The sequence below is a fragment of the Mixophyes fleayi genome, chromosome 3, assembly GCF_038048845.1.
Source record: "Mixophyes fleayi isolate aMixFle1 chromosome 3, aMixFle1.hap1, whole genome shotgun sequence".
Taxonomy (NCBI): domain Eukaryota; kingdom Metazoa; phylum Chordata; class Amphibia; order Anura; family Limnodynastidae; genus Mixophyes; species Mixophyes fleayi.
The window spans coordinates 26,532,194-26,551,237 of NC_134404.1; the positions used below are offsets into that span (position 1 = coordinate 26,532,194).

General features: G+C 40.6%; 2 protein-coding genes across 5 annotated transcripts in view; one reads left to right on the forward strand and one right to left on the reverse strand.

Moving 5' to 3' along the window:
• LOC142143419 (cytochrome P450 2K1-like) overlaps window positions 1-17,151 on the forward strand; it is a 30,306-nt gene extending 13,155 nt beyond the window's left edge. For 2 of the 4 annotated variants that reach the window (XM_075201252.1, XM_075201254.1), the window contains 5 exons: window positions 145-321; window positions 6,253-6,394; window positions 10,888-11,069; window positions 11,481-11,622; window positions 12,362-12,918. In XM_075201252.1, the coding sequence (XP_075057353.1) occupies window positions 145-321; window positions 6,253-6,394; window positions 10,888-11,069; window positions 11,481-11,622; window positions 12,362-12,570 (852 nt within the window). In that variant the 3' untranslated portion in view covers window positions 12,571-12,918. Of the gene's footprint in view, window positions 1-144; window positions 322-6,252; window positions 6,395-10,887; window positions 11,070-11,480; window positions 11,623-12,361; window positions 12,919-13,921; window positions 14,138-14,833 lie in introns of those variants that run through there. The other 2 variants (XR_012689522.1, XM_075201253.1) reach the window with 2 other exon arrangements.
• A 716-nt stretch (window positions 17,152-17,867) lies between these two features.
• Window positions 17,868-19,044, reverse strand: part of LOC142143417 (maltase-glucoamylase-like) — a 191,734-nt gene continuing 190,557 nt past the window's right edge. Inside the window, exon 72 of the mRNA XM_075201251.1 lies at window positions 17,868-18,139. Within this exon, the coding sequence (XP_075057352.1) occupies window positions 18,068-18,139 (72 nt within the window). The 3' untranslated portion in view covers window positions 17,868-18,067. The remainder of the gene's footprint in view (window positions 18,140-19,044) is intronic.

Sequence of the window (19,044 nt, forward strand, 5' to 3'; positions counted from 1 at the left end):
CTTCCAAGGCTTTTCACCAAAATTCAATTAAATTGCCTCCAACTGTACTACACTTTTTTTTATTTAAAATGGAAAAGAATGTTTGTTTTGATGTAAGCTGAAACTAGGTATTTTCACTATTAATTACCATTTTCTTCCTCTTAGTTGTACAATACTTTCCCATCTCTAATGAGCTGGTTACCAGGAAGTCACAAAGCCATACTTGAAAATTCTCTAGAGACACAAACATTTATCAAAGAGGTAATCACAAAGAGCAAGCAGGAGCTGGACATAAATAACGAAAGAACTCTTATCGACAGGTTTCTCATCAAGCAACAAGAGGTATTAATGCTTTACCTAACTGTCAATGTCTAAATGCAATACTTTTTTCTAAAATCCTTTTTGTATAGAGCACCAATATATTGCACAGCACTGTACATTGAGGGAATCTAGACACAGAAAATTAACATACAGTGACATTACGCAGAAGGAAAAGATGGCCCTGTCCAAATGAGCTACAATTGAACAGGTTTGGGGAATGATAAATTAATTAATAATAAGCCAGTGGAATAACAATTGTTGTTGGTGGTAGGTGTGTGTGTGTGAGTCAAAAGCATTTTCAGGCATCAATAATAAAGCAACCGTTTTTTACTAGAATTTCTGTGCATGGTTATAATGAGGGAAGACATCTATCGTCTACATTGATAAGCACTTGTATCATCCACATGTCTTCTGTTATATTATACATCAAAATTTGCAATTATATTTTTTTAAAAAATAATTACATTATATTTATGGGGTTGTTCCTCTGCAGGTGCTGAACCTTAATTTATCCAGTAGTTGACACTGTTGCAATTTTCTGTTTATTGAATGCTTTGGATAAAACTGTCCCCATATCCAGAGCCCCAGAGTCTGCCACATGTTCTTTCACAAATTAATGTTAACAATGGTCAACCAGGGTCCTATCTGTGTGTGTTCAGTTTGTATGTTCTCCTCATGTTTGCCTGAGTTTCCTCCATATGTTCCAGCTTCCTCCCACTCTTCAAAGACATACATGGTATGTTAATTGACTGTTGACTGAAAAATTGGCTATGCAAATTATGATAAATAATAAATGGCTGCGGAGATGAATGTAAGAGTGTGACCAATCACACAATCTCTTGATCGCAGCTTGTGATTGTTGTTTCACTGCATACCAGATGTGTGGTTCGGATTATGTCTAACCTGACAGATCTGAGTTTTGGGGATCAGAGGTGGTCTGCAAGCTGCCTCTGTTTCGCACGCCAATTTCGGATCTCAAAACGAGACAAAATGTCATTTGCAGGAAAATGTCGGATCTTGTGAGATTTGGGTCGATATCTTTTGCATTATAGTCATCCCTCCTGTTCTTATCTACTATTTTAGAAGAGCTGGCATGTAGAGAGGTAGTTGGCTGCAGTGCTCTGCTATGAAAATCATGTTTAGAGAGCGCTAGACAGGGTGAAATAGGCAATTTAGATAGCAAGCAAGCTGTCATATTACTGCAGAGATTATTTATATAGAGATCAGTCTGCTAGAATTGTGTGCTACTGACCATTAGGGTGCCAGAAAGGTTAGACTGAGTAGTATCTGAACTTGAATTTAGTGAATAAAAACAGGGTGCAGTTGTTGTATGACTGAGTAGCTCAGACTAAAAAAACAAATACTAAATAGATTTCTTGCTTTTAAAATACAAAATGTTTGAAGCTAAAACCAATTGTGTGAGGGACAGTATCAGTGAGTGTGACATAGGGTGCTGTATTACTGTGAGCAACATCCCCCCCAAAAAAACAGATTTATTTCTGAATTTCTTTCTTTTAGAATTCAAAGTATTGTTTTACCAGTCAAAGCAATTTTTGTGAGGGGCAGTCAGTGACATATTCTTTATTAAGCGGGGAAAATCAGGGTGTTGGTGGAGTCTAAGCAGCAGCACCCTCAAAAAACACATATTTCTCTACAAAAATTTACATGTTGTACATGAAAAAGATAAAGAGGAGGAGGATGATGATGATTGTGTTGAAGTAAAGCAGAATCTTAGGTAACAACTCATGCCATGGGCTTTAGAATTTTGATTTTCCCTACCATCAGACAAGTAAAAGACAGTAAGTTGGTGGAGTTTGAGTAGCAGCATCCCACAAGACACACAGAGATTTCTTAATTTCTATCTCTAAATTTCCAATTGATTTTCTACCAGTTTTTTGATAGGCCGTCAGTGACCACTTTATTAAGAGGGCAAAAACCAAGGTGCTACGTCTTACTGCCTCCTAACTTTCCACAAGGCATGCTGTCTAAATTTTGTGTGCGTAGTCTTAAGTTTGTTTTTTTTTATGGGTAAAGCCCACCTTAGTCTATGTAAAGATCTAATTATGCTTCTGTCAGTCTAATGACCTCTTCTTCGGGTCTTGTCGCTTCACTGTTTGTGATGGATGCTCTCTACCGTTAAAAATGTATTGCGTGCATAGTCTTTTAACATTTTTATTCTAAGTGCAGCCCACCTTCAGCTATTTACTAGTGTAAAATGACCATCAGCCAGTGCTCTGCCACTGTTTCATATTGATTGTAGCATGCTTTGCACACACAACCTGGTTGTTCAGAATTGTGTATAGTAAAAAGCAGCCTAGCACCAGCTAGCAGCCAAATAGATAGGCTTCTCATGCTATCTTCACAGTCAACACCTTCAGCCTCAACCTCCTTATTAGTCCTGCATACAATTTTCGATTTCATTATTCCCAAGAGGCATCCTTACGCGCTACAGATGCTGCTGGGGGTGATTCTTTTATACAGATGGTGACCAAGATGAGTTAGCATAGTTTTAAACAATTGTCTATGAAGCAAGCGTTTGCAAGAGGAACCAAGAAGGACAGCCTGCATCTTGTTACAGAGAGCATCACTAAATTCATGACAGCTATGTTGGCATTGGATTTGCTTCCAATTTCTGCCATCAATGCATCAGGTTTCCTCATATTAGATGTGGTTATGTGTCCATGCAACAATATTCAATCTCTATTCCGAGGCTCCTGTACAGCAATTCCTCAGCTGTACCAGTAGCTTAAAGAAAAAGTAATTCAGTCCCTAGAAATGCCATTGTTATGATTATCCACTCGGCTACGGATATGTTGACAAGTGATACTGGTCACACAAAAGACTGCATATTGTCTAAAGTGTTTCTTCTTTTGTAAAATGAAAATGTAATTATTAATTACATAGTCAAATACAGCTCGAACAGAACAGCTGTCATGGCCAAAAAATCCTTCTGTGAAGGAACAGCTGGTCTATGGCTGCCCTTTAAGTGTGGATTGGCTGCAGCCCACTATGAAGCAAAGAACAGTCTGAAACACTTTCGCAGTCCACCAAAGTCATTCTTTCCTCAAATGTGGAGCAGTGAGACTATGTAGCTAAGTTCTATCTGAGTGGCCAACTCTTCAGCTCCTCTGTGACCAAATGAAACTGGGTCAGCTGGTTTGCCAAATCAAGATCGTAAGCCTGGACTCATGTGGGTGGCTAGGATTTTCTGATTGGGTGGAAAATAAAGCAATGTGTTGTGTTCACTAGCTATTCCTGGCTACTGTCCCTCTCCAGTATGTCACACATGCTGCCTAACAGATAACTATTTGGTGTATCTTCCTTTGTAAAATGACAATGTAATTGATCTAAACATTTTTGACGACGTTGATGACTGTGATAACATTTTCACCATTGAGAAAGATGACCTCTGCTAGCCAAATGCCCATGCATTAGTAAATTGTTAAAATCCCTATCTATTCTACATATCAACACCCAACAATCATAATGTTAGCTTTTGTGGGGGCCCAAACAAATGAAGCACTTCAGCAAAAGTGGCAGTCATGCTTAGCTTGTTAAACTATGTTCATGTCCTTTTCAGCTTAAAGGTGTGTGGGCCCAAAGACAAATCCATCTTGCACTATTTTACAGTATGCCCTTGGTCTATTATCTTGTGTAAAATCATCTACTGATGGCGCTACTATCCATCTAATGATCTCTTATTCTTTTATTTATAAAATCTTTTTTTATATTAAAAATGAAACAGCATTTGCAAATAACAGAATAAACAGTACTGTGAGCTGTATGTTAAGTAGCACCATTCAAACATTTGACAACACCAGTATAGCGGCTTTTTCATCAAACTGGGAAGGTTGGTGATAAGTCCCACTTGCAGGACTGTTGGAAACATTTTACGAACAAACCAGGTGGGATGTGATTGTTTAGCTACTTTGTTGGATAGGGGATAGAAAGTAGAGGGAAAGAGGGGAGGGCAAAGTGAGGTAAGGGGGTGATGGGGGTTTGCTTCTTATTTATTCCATTGGGTATACAATGTAGAGTCTCTTTAAATTCGATCCATTCAAGCCATAGTAGGTAATATTCTCTGTATTTATCAACTGCGGAATCCATGGACATATGCTAGTCCAAATGAGTAAACCATTCTTTAATAGAAGCGGGTGTTGGGGATCTCCAGTGGACAGGTATCACAGCCTTTGCCGCACTGCTGAGGTACTTCAAGGTGGATTTTTTATATTGGGAAATGGTTAATTTGATATCATGAAGTAGTCAATATTTTAGACAATTGGGTACCTCTGTTCCCACGATTGCCTTGGTGATAAGTAAAACTGAGTCCCAGAAGGGTCTAGGAGTTGTGCAGCCCCACCAGATGTGCAGCAGGGTGCCCGGTGAACATTGATCTGGGAAGCCAGGGAACATTTTGGCTAGTAGGCTGGGACAACGGTACAACCAGGACAACACTTTATATTGTATTTCAATCACCCATACACTGACTGAACTAGCTTGGGTGAGCTGGAAAATGTCACACCAATCCCGGTCGGGGATGATGATCCCCAAATCGCGCTCCCATTCTCTAGTGAATTTGGGTAGTGCGTTAAGAGTATTAAATCAAAATTCGATATATGGAGGACCGAGTATGTCTAGGATACTGAGGTGTTATGCATAAGGACTCAAACTGCCTGAGTGTTTTGCCATCTTGCGAACACCTGAGGAGCATATAAAGTGTCGTAACTGTAGGTGTCTCCATATCTCTGTTTTGGGTAGTTCCCATTTTATCTGAAGATCAGCGAACAAGATAATTCCAGAGTTGTCCACCAGCTGGTCAACACAGGAGACTCCGGCTTGCGTCCAGTGTTTGAAAGCCTGTTTCAAGTGGCCAGATGGGAAGTTTGGATTGTTGAGAGTGGGGTCAAGGTTGAGTTTAGCGTAGATATATGTGGGGCGTTTCGTAGTCTGAAGCATTTAGTCAGGGTAGGAGAAATTGTCGAGTGACGGATGTTGGGAAACAGCGGTTGCCAGGGAGATATTTTAATGGGTGTGTGTATTGTATATCCCTCTATCCAAACCCACTGTTTGTCTGACTCTCCTCTCGTCTAATCCATTATTCTATGCAACATGACTGCATCGTGGTAGGTAGAGAAATTTGGTAACTGTAAACCTCCTGAATGTTTGTGCTTGTACAGAATGTCATGTTTCAAGCAAGATCATCTCTCTCCAAACAAAGTGTCCTATAACATTATGCAGGTCATTAAAACAAGAGGTGGGGGTGTGAATCTGAAGTGCGTGTAGTAAGTAAAGGTTCATTTTCACTTCGGGAGACAGTCTCTCAGATTTTTGTGGATGGTCATGTTAATTGGCAAAAAATTATCTGTGTAGATCTTAGATACGTTATATTTTTTTACTATTTATGATCACCCCCAAGTATTTGTTGGGTGGGGTGCCAGACAAATGGAAATGCAGGCTTCAGACCTTCAACTATATCTGGTGCTGTTGAGATATTGAGGGCCACCGACTTCGAGTAATTGATTTTAAAGTTGGAGATTTCTCCAAAGGTACGGAATGCAGACATTGGGTTCGGGATTGAGATTACCGGTTTTGTGAGGATAGCAAAAACGTTGTCTGCAAAGAGTGCTAGTTTAAATTCTTTATCCCCCATCCGCAGTCCAGATATGTCCAATTTCGTTCTTATGGACCGCATTAAGGCTTCCATACATAAGATTAAAATCATTGGGGATAAGGGGCAACCCTGTCTTGTTCCATTTCTAATCCCAAACAAGTCTCCATTGACTTTAATAGATGTAGGATGAGAATATAAAGCTTGTGTAGATGCAGATATGCACAGTATAATTTCATTGTTATGGATGAACTTATTAAATAACCTTTATGCTGAATATCTGTCCTTCTGTCTGAGTTTAGTTTTGAAATTATTTAATTACATTTATATTGAATCAATTTGAGGAGAAACAAGAATCTACAAACTATTTCTCTGATGAAAATCTAACAATGATCATCAGCAACTTGTTTGCTGCTGGAATGGACACAACCTCAACCACTTTGAGATGGGCTCTTCTGTTAATGATGAAATACCCTGAGATTCAAAGTAAGATAACTAGTCACACTTTACACGTATACCATGGTACAATGAGATATTTAATAACACATTAAATGCATGCGCGCAACAGGAATGTTCCAGGTGCCATTTTAAAATTTGCAAACATGACTGTCATCTTGTACAGGTGGGATTTCTAAAGCCAGTGCACGTAGAGAACACTGCTAAAATTAGAGTTTGTCTTTTTATATTTTTTTACCTTAAGCTGGAGAGCTTATATTGGCATAAAAATGTGTGTCTTAAACTGTGTGCTTTTGCTCTATATTTATAGTATAACCATGGTCTCTGCGCTGCAATTTTTCAGCATAAATCAGGAATTGGCACCTGCTCCCAGCTTATAGAGGTGTTTGCTGAGGGTAATGCTATGTGTATTTGTCGTCTTTCTTGATTTTGTATAACATTACATAGCATTGCATTCTAAAATGGTTACAGTAATTTGCTCAATATTCCCCTATTATCACATAACGCACACAATTGCATTAGCCAGATTGGTTCCATAAATGTGGTCAAAACTCTGCAGCTCCGGACAATCAGTATACCAAATCATACAAAATTACATAGAAACATAACAAGATCGTATGTTGACAGAGAAGGTGCAGACATAAGACAGAAAGTAGAGAAGATCATATATTCATGAGAGCTTAAAATCTAGATCAGTCATGGAGCGGTATATCAGGATATAATAGAACAGCATAGAATATGATTGAACAGTCCGTTATAGTGTGGAGAGGTGTCCCGCAGATGAGGTGCCCGTGAAGAGGGCGAAGAAGGAAAAAGGAAGCTATGCACCATTCCAGCGGTGAGTATTCTTCTTCTCTCCTTGCAGGTCCCGGTGGACGCAGGCAAGTAAGCCAATCAGGGCTCACTTTCGATTGCCACCGGAAGGCGCCGGGATCAAGCCCAAGAAGAGCTCGCCAGCGGGGAGCCCTTGTAAAGGCAAAGAGCGCCCCCGCTAAGAAGACAGCGGAGACACAAGTGGAGAAGCTTAGTTTCCTGCATGGAGCAGGTGAGTATAAACATACTCCGTTAGGTCGGCACAAGGCTCGGGGGCAATTCAGGCACTAGGCCTGTAGCGCAGATAGGGGGCACAAGGCCTGGCCGCAGATAGGACTAGGTAGGGTCCTTTCTGAGCACAAGGCCCCATAGGCATAGACAGCGGGCACAAGGCCCCATAAACAGACAGTTGGGGCACAAGGCTCCAGTGATAGTGTCATGAAACTAGGAGTGCGTAGCCTACTGTTTTCAGCACTACTCACCAAAGAGGCGCAGAGTCTAACGTTTCCCAGGTCTTTGCCAGGGTCCCCCGCAAGGGAGTATGGACTTTGCTGCGGGAGACACACAGGTCGCGGTCCTCAGAGGAAGCAACCAGTGAAGCGTGCGAGATGGAAGAGGAGTCAGGCGGTCCGGGTCAAGCCATGCGTATCAGAAGGAGTAATAGGGAAATCCAAAGCGTTGTCAATAAACTAACCGGGTCAGGTATCGGGAGCACGGGAGACAGGAGAGTGGTCAAAACGTAGCCGGGTCAATACACGTGGAATCCAGAAACCGAAGTAGTCAGGGACGCAGCCGGGTCAATACACTGGGAGGCACAAGGAATATACTATTATGCTGGAGACTAGGAGACCTAATACTCTGGCACTCATTAGGTGCCAGAGCCAGGAATAAATAGGGAAAGGGGGCTGGGCTACTTATCTGCGGTGGTGACGCTGAACACCACCGCCGGAGACTGTGGATGGCGTCCCGTTTCTAAGCAACGGGACGTGCGACTGCTGTGACCCCGGAAGTGCATCTGGTTGCTAGGCTACGGACTATGGACCGAGCCAGGCGCCTGTCCCTGTGCGGGAGACGTGGCACAGGGACGGCGCCTGACAGATAGTATTTGGGCACAAGGCCTAAAAGAAAGCTGTAGCAGGGCACAAGGCCCTTGCAGGGCACAAGACCCTTGAAGGTTAGAAGGGCACTAGGCCCTTGGTGCAGGCAGGGCACTAGGCCCTTAAGCTAGCCTGGGGTTTAGGCCCCAGTAAGGAAGGGCGGTAGGCCCTTGAGAGCGTAGCAGGGCGCAAGGCCCTTCAATGTAGAGAGGCGCAGGCCTCTAAGTGAGTGGGACGCTCGGTCTCTGAGTAGTGTAGGGGACACTTTAGTCCCTTGAAAGTAAGTAGATAAACTATGAATAGTGGCTTGCGAAGCTTATCCAGCCGTCCGGAAAGGCACCTAAAGTCCTGAGCCCCAGTACGTGGCGGGAATAACAGCCGGGGCTCGGGCCACGGGGGCGGAGGCCTGTGGGGTGACAGAGTTCCAGTGGACCCGGACGGCTGAGGACGTTAGAGTGGGAGGATTCTGTTTGAGGTGAAGAAAGGCAAAGTGCATCCCGTATTGGTCCATCAGGATTTGGTGGGTACCTGGGGTGTTGGGGAAGTTATTTTTCTGTGTGGCTTGGTCTGCCTTGTTTTACAGGCATTGGTTGTCAGACAAGGTTTTCGGAAGACTCCTGCGAGTGGGAAGCCGCAGGGATAGAGGGAGTTGCCGTCGTAGATCCGCTTCTGTCAGTATAGCCCGGCGACGGCTGTTCACGTGGTGCACTCATCTTGTGGAGCTGCCCCTCCCTTAGTTTTCCCCTTTTCCTTACAGTAAAACGAGTGCCGGGCACACGAGAATAGGGGCTCTTTTCTCTTGTTGGCGTTTTGGATGATCGGACATCCCCACTCCCCCCCACCTCCTCACATTTGTACAAACTAAAAAGGAACAGAATAATTGTGGAGCAAGTGTTATTCAAGCAAAAATTGTGGTTCTGTTGTTCTTTTGCTCAGGGCCATAACTAGGGCTGTGCGACAGGGGCGACCGCCCAGGGCGCAATGCTGAAGGGGGGCGCAATTTAGGAATATTTTAGGTTAGTTTGGTTAAAACTGAGGCCTGGGCGGGCGGCATTTCTCTTTCTCGCCCCAGGCGCTAGAATTCTAAGTTACGGCTCTGCTTTTGCTTAATCATTACCTGAAATGTCATTCTGTACTGTATTTGTAAATAGCTTTTGACATATTTTGAAAACTCTGAATAGAGCAGGGACAACTGAAGTCCTTTCATTCTGCTGTGTGGCATGGTTGAGTTAGAACTGGGAAAACTTGCCAAAGTTATCCAGCAAATCATGTGAAATGAGGCAAATATTTAATGGAAAGGTTTTTTTTGCTTTATTTTGCTATATTTTCCTGTGAGTGTTCCCTCATTCCCAACAAGCATTTCACATGTTCACACCGGGCCTTTTGTATAGTTAGGAGTTAATCCAACTAAAAGGTGTAATTTATAATTTTTTCACCAAATTTAAATTATGTGGTCAGATTTTGCCACACATTGAAGTCCAGCAGTTACTTTTCAAACTCGCTGTCTTCCACGCTCACTTTATTCAGTCCTCCTCTCCAGGTGCAAAAGTCATAATAATACTTTGCACAACAGAAGGCGCATGGCCCTTTAAGAGCTCTGAACCTGTGATCAAGTGTTCTGTCCTGTGATCTGCCCTGCTCTACACCTCAGCTATTAAAACCTGCTCAGTGCCCAGGCCTGTGCCAGAGTATTAGGCTTCATACCTTTACTATAGCATTACTGTGCAACTTATGGCTCACTCCTGTGTATCCTGATCAGGACTGATCCTGACTGTTCTTCTGCCTGTCATTTGGTACTGTGTATTCCCAATTGTTGCTGACCTGGCTTGTTCTGACAATTCTTTGTCTTCCTGATTTGGCATTCTGCAGTCCGTTGTGTACCAGTCCCGGCTACATTGATTAATCTCTTGCACTTGATACCAGCTTGTCTCATCTGGGGCAGCACAGAGGGCTGCGACCTGCGAATTTACCTGTGGCTAAGCTCAAACCTCCTTGCGGGGGTCCCAGATGAAGACCGGTGGTTCGTTAGACTCTGCGCTTCTGTTGCTGCGAGCGCTAATCCAGGTAGAAGAAAGTGAATTCACTATCTGCTAGAACTGTGACAGATTTAGAGTTGAGAGGAGGCACATCCAGGCTCCACTCTAAATTTCAATTTTAAAATAAAGCTGCCCAATGTTTCTTGGCTGTATTAGAAGCAGGCAACACAATTACTGGTGCAGTTTGCACTTTTTAGTTTACTCTATATGAGACACCAAGTATCTGTGCTGTAAACTGACAAACCGTGGCTCCTTAAATGATGAGATTAAAGAATCAAGTGGTTTCTCCAGCACTCGGAGTGCTAGTAATAATGGCAGTGCTTATTTCCATGCAGTACTGGGCTCATCTCAAAAAATGTACTGCACAATTAAACATCTGAGTCAGAGAAATGAGAATGAAAATTGGCATAAAAATGATATGGTACACTGCTTATGCTTGCCTCACACAATCCATTACTGTAATCCAATATATTTGCATTGAATTGTTAAAGTATGGACATGTATGGATAACCTGATGATGATTTCCTGTTCACAGTACAGCTAATGCTGTCTATCTCCCCCTTTTTGTTGACTACAGAAAATGTTCAAAATGAAATAGAACAAGTCATTGGGTTGGCAGAACCTCACACAGAGCATCAGAAGGAAATGCCCTATACAAATGCCGTTATCCATGAGATTCAAAGATTTGCTAACATAGTACCAACTATATCACATGCTACTGCCCAAGATGTCACATTCAAGGGTTATTTTTTACCAAAGGTAAGCAACAAATATATGCATTGACTCACTGTTAAGGTGCAACCTGTATTTATTCTTAAAATAACAAAAAGAATGGATGTCTGAAGTACAGAATATGCAGTCAGTTAATGGTTAAGAATGTGGGGCCTGATTCATTAAGGATCTTAACTTGAGAAACTTCTTATTTCAGACTTTGCTTTAGGTGACACTTTTAAATAAATCTGGAGAAACATTAAAACCCCCTGTTAGTACAGCGAATGTCCACCAATTACCAGATAGAAATACATTTATTTATTCTCCATTACATAATTTAGAATATAAACATACATCTCAAAAAATGTGCTTTATTTTATTATACTACAGACAATATGATGAGAGTTTCTAGGTTGACTTTTACTCAACTAGAATTTTGAAAATGTATTCCTTTTTCAGGGGACATACGTCTTCCTGATACTGACTTCTGTCCTCCGAGATGAGGCTCACTTTGAGAAACCAGACGAGTTTTACCCTCAACACTTCCTGGACTCTAATGGACGCTTTGTGAAGAATGAAGCATTTTTGCCATTTGCAGCTGGTAATTAAACTTAAATCAGGCCTGTCCAACCTGCGGCCCTCCAGGTGTTGTGAAACTACAAGCCCCAGCATGCTTTGCCGGTAGACAACCAGTTGATAGCTGGAAGGTCATGCTGGGACTTGTAGTTTCACAACATGTGGAGGGCCGCAGGTTGGACAGGCCTGACTTAAATCATCATGACAAAAAGAAGGAAGAACTAGTGAAGCATTTCTTTTATTCCATTTACAGTATTTCTACTTTCATAATATATCTCTCATTGTATCTTTATCCTTTGCTGCCCTTACCCCCAAAGACCCAAGTTGCAAGCTTTGTTGGCAGCAAACTGACGTTCGCCTGAAGCAGTGGCAAGGTTTTGACACATAAGTCAAATGTGGCAAATATTATTTGACTCTGTCTTCAGACATACTTATTCCATGGAGTATAGAGTACATTGATAAGATACCCGGTGCAAATGTTATCCATAAGCCTGTTTGACTCATGCCAATTAATTTAAGCAGGAATGGCAATCTGCCCTGTTGGTGAAGTCACATTTTACAGCCCTACATAAGTTTTGATGCCACAAGTACAAATTCTCTCAGTTCTTTCACAAGATCTGTTTTATATTAATCTTCAATTTAGTATGTGTTTATGTATTGCTATATTTGATCTATAGCAATAAACTACTACAATACTAGCAAAATATGTGATAACAGATATCAGATAAATTTTGTTATAATTTTATGATTTCTCATTTCTTCAGGTAAAAGAAGTTGTGCTGGTGAGAACATGACTAGAATGGAGCTATTCATCTTCTTTACAAGGCTGTTGCAGAACTTCACATTCCAAGCTCCTCCTGGAGCTGAGCTGGACATAAACCCTGCGGTTGGATTCGTAACACCTCCAATGCCCCATTCCATTTGTGCTGTGCCCCGCACCCAAGATCAGACTACTAAGGAAAAAATACATTAAATGAACTGCTATCTAAAGTAAATGGATTTTTTTTACCTACGGTTTACTTTAAGAAATTGGTCTGTACATGCCTTCCTGAAAATTTTACTGATTTATATCCATTTATGTTTATGGCTTGCTCTTGTGCTTTCCATCAAATCATTGTATATCAGCGAGGTAGATTTGCTAATTTTTTTCACCCTTGGAGCTCAGTTCTGAAGATTTTATGCATAGAATAGTTTTGTGCTAAAATGATATTAAGGTTTTGATGGAAAAAAAAGACAGAATCAAGTAATAGAATAGAGTTAAATTATTTATTTAAATCAGTTCATTAAGGTAGCACTGAAAATAAAATAATTTACAGCAAAATTGTCTTTTTTTTTTTTTTAAAAAAAAATACTTGGTTTAAAAATTTTATATCATAAAAAAATATTCTTTAAAATATATTTAATTTGAGCCAGGAATATAAACATTTGTGATTCAATTAAGCAAAAATAGAACTATTGGCCAAATATTTTGAATCGCTTCACAATTCAAACCTAAGGATCTTTGCTCATCTAACCAAAAAGATAAATCAATACATTTAGGAAAAATATCATAAAGTCTAAATAAAATAATAAATTCAAATTAGTAATAGGCTTACAACTTTTTATTAAAAAAAAAAAAATACACGCACAATTTTGTTTGGTCAGAATGTGTTAATGGTTGTTATTGTTTGTGTATAATGCAATAGTTATATTATTTTAGTAATTATATTGTAAACCTAAATCTCAAAAAGATGGATTTGTGTAAAATAATGAAATAGTTTTTGCATGGCGATAGCAGCCCTAAGGGAAAGGAGGGTGTTGAGTTGGCCTTTCAATGAACTACCCCTCTTTCTATGATCATCTCGTTGCACCAATCCTCCCTAAGCTCAGACATTACCCTGTCTGAGTTACTGGAGGCCATAAAATCCTTAAAAGCCTCTTCAGCCCCAAGCTCTAACGGTTTTACTCCACAATACTATAAAAAATTTGGTGGTGACCTGGGCCCTACTCGAACACCATTCTTTAATGAAATTTTGGTTGGGGCCACTTTTGACACTGCCACTACTAGAGGTAATATCATTGTTATCCCAAACCCGGGGAAGATATAGGCTTGTATCACTTCTTATCATGGATTTGAAAATGTATGCAAATTTTTTGACTTCTAGACTGAGCCTCATTCATCCTGACCCAGGTAGGTTTTATTCTGGGGCAATAAGTCCTTGACAACACTATGCGAGTAATTGAATTGATCCACACAATCCAAAGGGGTAAGCTTTCCTCTCTACTTATATTGCTCAACACTGAAAAGATGTTTGATCACATTTTCTGGTCTTTTATGGTTGTAGTGTTGGGAGAAATGGGGTTCTCGGGCTAATTTATGACTGGAATTTCAGCCCTGTACTGCTCCCCATTGGCTACAACCTCGGCGAAAGTGCCTGACTTAAACCCCCTTTACCATTTCCAATGGCACACGACAGGGCTGGCCCCTCTCCCCTCATCTTTGTGGTTATGATTGAGCCCCTGGCTGCCAGGATCTGGGCTAATCAGCAGCGGGCATACTGGTAGGTTCCTCTACTCGCAAAATAGCACTTTATGCAGACGATGTTCTGATGACTATTGCTAACTACCTCCATTCCTCCTCTCTTGGATGAGATAGTAATTTTTCAGCGTAGAAGATCAACACTGACAAGACAGAAGGCCTGAACTTCTCCATCTCCCCAGTTGACAAATCATTGCTAGAGTGCTCCTTCCCATTTAACTGACTCCTTCAGACAATTAAATATCTTGGGGTATACCTCTATAAACATTTCCACCATATTTTTCAGGCTAATTTCCCACGCATTCTTGCTCAAGTCAACTAGATCTCACCACATGGTCACAATTATCCATCTCTTGGATAGTCTGTGTGCTGCATTAAAAAAACAGTCAGTATTTAACTTATGTGCAAAACAGAAAGCTAATCTTCACCCCTTGCATTGTAACATGGTTTTGTCCAGGAGACTGAAATAAGATATTTCTTAATTTAAGATCCTTAATGAATCAGGCCCTAGATGTCCTGCTTTCAAAATACACTTAAAACATATACCAGCAGGTGTATTTTGTTCTGTAACCAACATTTGGGTAGCATGTTCACGTCTTTTTGTATTTGGAGCTAGACATTATAGATTGAAAGATTAATAGGTGTACTGATTCTATTAAATGTTCCAATATTCTCTGTAAGGCACTACTGAAATTTAAGGTGTTACATTTCTTTTCAGAAATCAAAGTTCGTGAATGGTGTGGAGATCCCCGTACACATAATCGGGGATGCAGCTTACCCTTTGCAACGATGGTTGATGAAGGGCTTCACACAGCAACATCAACTGTCTGTGGAATAAATTCGCTTCACCTATACCCTCAGCTCAGCTCAGATGGTGGTTGAAAATGTCTTAAAAGCACGTTGGCTGTGTTTATTGAAGCGCAATGACATTGACATCAAACTTATGCCCCATGTAGTTGCTGCTTGCTGTATTTTACACAATATTTGTGAAATACAGAAAAATCAGTTTCTACCAGAATGGAATGTACAGGAGTCTGAACTTTCAGTGCTTTCTGTAGACTATTCGAGTTATGACCTAGAACGCACAAATACCTCTGCAGAACTCATTTGTGCCATCATCACCGCCAATCTGTCCTTGAGTAGAGCAAACAAGGGATTTGTAAAGATAATATTTATTTTCTACAGATGCATATTTTCTCATATGTACATATATAAAGTGCTGATTTGCAAAAATATAACAATAGTAAAAAAACACATGAATGTACGCACCCACGTGCGCAAACAGTAGTGAAAGTCTACACTTTCTTTCAATGTTTGCTTAGATCACAAAACTTTTTTAACTTTAAATAACAATAAACATATTGTTGCCTTACACTCAGACAATAACAAAATTATAATTGTCCACAATATTATTTCATTACCTTCAACTGTCGGTAATGTGGGTAGTCTTGTTTTGGTTGACTTGCTGTGTACTCAGGGTTATGGACAGTAGTTGGATATTATTGATAATGGGTAGTAGGTGGGTAGTAAAGGTTATGTGTAGCCATTTGTGTTTGATGATGTGTGGTGTTTGTTGGAGTACCTGAGTTAGGGGGGAACATTTGTTGGCCTCTGTTATACACGGAGCAAGGTGCCTCTACATGGTATGGGGGTTGTGCATTCCCCTGCATTCTTGGCAGGAGTTGATCCCGGCAACCCATCATATAATCCCGGTTCTCACGGAGAATACTGTAACGCTCCATGTCCTGCAAAAAGTACCTGTCTCGTTGCCTGCATTCCATTCATCTGGAAACTGCCATGTTCCAGCGTCAGACACTCTTCATTCATTCAGCTGTTATTCCGAATTGCCTCCACTATTCCAGCCTGCTCTCAGTTCATGGCCTGTGCTGAACCATCGCTGCTCCAGTACCTCTCTTACCATCTCCAGTGTACTTTATCGTGACAGCTCCGGTTCTCTCATCGCTACCACTCAAAGCCGCTACTACACCTGTGACTCATCAGCTGTTACTACGAGTTACCTCCGCTACTTCAGTCTGTCCTCAGTCTCTGGCCATGTTGAACTATCGCTGCTCCAGTACCGCTATTACCATCTCCAGTGTAGTTCATTGTGACAGCCTCTGTTCTCTCACTGCTTCCTCCCAAAGCCGCAACTACATCTATGACTCATCAGCTGTTGTCCTGAGTTACCTCTGCTTCTCCAGTGTGTTCAGCTTATGTCTAGTGTTGAACTTCCGCTGTTCCAGTATCTCTATTACCTACTCTTGCATACACCATTGTGACAGCTCCTGTTCTCTCATTGTTATACTGCAGAGCACCTATTCTCCTAGTGACTCATTGGCTGCTGACTATCAGCATATATTATTGTTGTTCCTATGTCTATACCTCTACCCGTGGGTTCCCTCGTCTCTACTCGCTTCACCTGGCTCCTCCACCTCGTTCTCCTGTTCACTTACGGGACCGCGACCTGCAGGTATGGTGCCGCTAAGACCATACCTCCTTGCAGGGGTTCCTGGTGAAAACCACCTGCTTGTTAGACTACGCGCCCGTGGGTGGACCTAGCTATGTTCAGCAGAGCCTAGGGATCTATTTCCAGTAAGCCGACCATGACAAATACGCTCTTGCATACCCATGATTTGGGTTATAAAGAATTCCTGGACCTCGCATTCATTGTCCATGAATCTTTGTAGACGTGCATCCTCTTGGGCAGCCATAGCCGTATCCATTTCCTTTAGGTGGTCTAATATCACTGTGACCATGGTTTTGGTAACTATTTCCATCTTATTTGGTCACTTCCTTTTTTTCGGAACATTGTAAATTAGAAATGGGAAAAGAAAGGAAAAACATTAGGATCACTGAGGATGACCGAATATTGCTGCAAAATGAAATAGCAGTGTTGTAAGCAGATATGTGCTTGAGGCCTCCACCCTCCTGCTCAATAGCTTCATGCTGGGACATATATGTGTTCATGTTTTAATATGTTTGTATGTTTAATATTTTATTTGAGATTGAGAAATAAATATTGATATTTGTAATTCCCTTGGATACCTCATATATCTTTATTCTTACCATTACAAATATTATACTGTTTTATTTATACCACTCCACACTGTGTGTGCCCTCCCTTCTGCGCTGTATATTTTCTTTATATGTGGTTTTTATCAAATAGTGAGAGTGACACTATCCCCAATACAACAGCATCTGGAGGTAAAATAGGGCGTTATAGATTTTTTAGTGCCATGTATAGTTTTTCTTTTTTGTTTTATATTGTGAACTTAGCAATACCAAGGAAGACTGAAAAAGTTCTAACATGAAACCAATGCCTTATGGTCTATGTGAAAATTGTTAGTAGGCAGGACATCAGGTTACTAGTGAATTATAGCATGAAAGATAGCATTAATTAGTAACGCTTCAGAGTGAAATCCTCTGTATCACTGCCCAGCATGTATTAGTCATTGATAGGGTTTATGGTACACATAAATATAATGCTAATAAGAATACAACTATTTTAAATATACTTTAATTGCAAATAAACTAATGTTTTTCTTGGAACATATAGGAGGACTGTAGACCTCAAGATCTAACGGGATTTAGTGGTAATAGATCAGATATTTTTGGTATCTCTAATGAGCTACAGTTACATAGTATATGAAGCAAATGAACTGTTTTCATGAGCTGAAAATGTAGAAATGTTTTTCTGATGCTACACATGCTATATACAAACTGTACTTACTTACAACAAATAAAAAAACTCGAGAACTTTATAGTCAAGTACATTTATTAAAATATTTTTCTATGGAACAGGAAGTTAAGCAATACATATTTTGTCAAAGAAGATAATAGAAAATTATGTCTAGTATAAAAAAAGCTGTCAAAGCAGAGATTAGTTATGAAATGCCATTTTTCGGGGCATCCTATTCAAGAGAAGACTTTCAGAAATGGGAAATCGTTTGGTTTAGATCTGCCATGCAACTGTAAATTGTTGTTCCAAATTATACTGCTTGTCTGTTAGATGGATTTCTAAAACCTGGAAAAAAAGAAATTGTATTACATTTTCCAGTATGTACTGCTAATATACTTAAATGCACATTTACTTGCTCTATCATTGTAACTCTCTAACCAACTAAGATCATCACTGCTTTTACAGGCTTAGAATTGTGATATGCTGTGTAGATGGTAAACGATGGCTTTATTTTACAAATTCCCTGAATTGGCTAGGTGGCATGACATGGCACTGGATATATCATACAGCAAAATGGTGTCTAGAAGGCTATATTTTTTCCACATTACCTACAGAGAGGTTAACAGAACTTGGCCTGAACTCAGACAAAGGGTGATGGGGGAATGACGCAGGTTGACAGCTCAGCACATTTTCTAAATCAGACACACAGTAGTTTACATAGCCTATTTTGATCAGGATCTAACAGTAATGGTCAGCGCCAATGGAAAATATGATCAGACAATAACTGTGATCTGGCAATGTGTGTAGTGATTGTCCGACTGCACTAAATGGACGCTATAATATGAATCTGTTCAGGTTGAACGTGAAATGGTCAGCGCTCTCAAATGTAGCTGCACACTTAAAATTGGGGTTAGAATGTAATTAACTAAACAATGACCTGCAAAAAATAAGGGGTCATAATTGCTATAGCTATGATGGCCATGAGAAGTGTGTTCACACAAGCTCTAAAAATTCACTTGGACTTTTCAAACACTGTGGCACACAGATTCCAGGCATGTGCACCACCAGCAGTTGCAATTCTACCTTCACTAATAGCCACAACTATCACCACTGTACAAAGCTTGGATTCACTAATACACTGAATGCAATAGTGAGCTGTATCACTAATAAATAATCAAATATAATGAATAGTAAAATCATTAACAGGGCCATGCATCATGATTAGGGCCCATTATAGTTAGAACTGTACA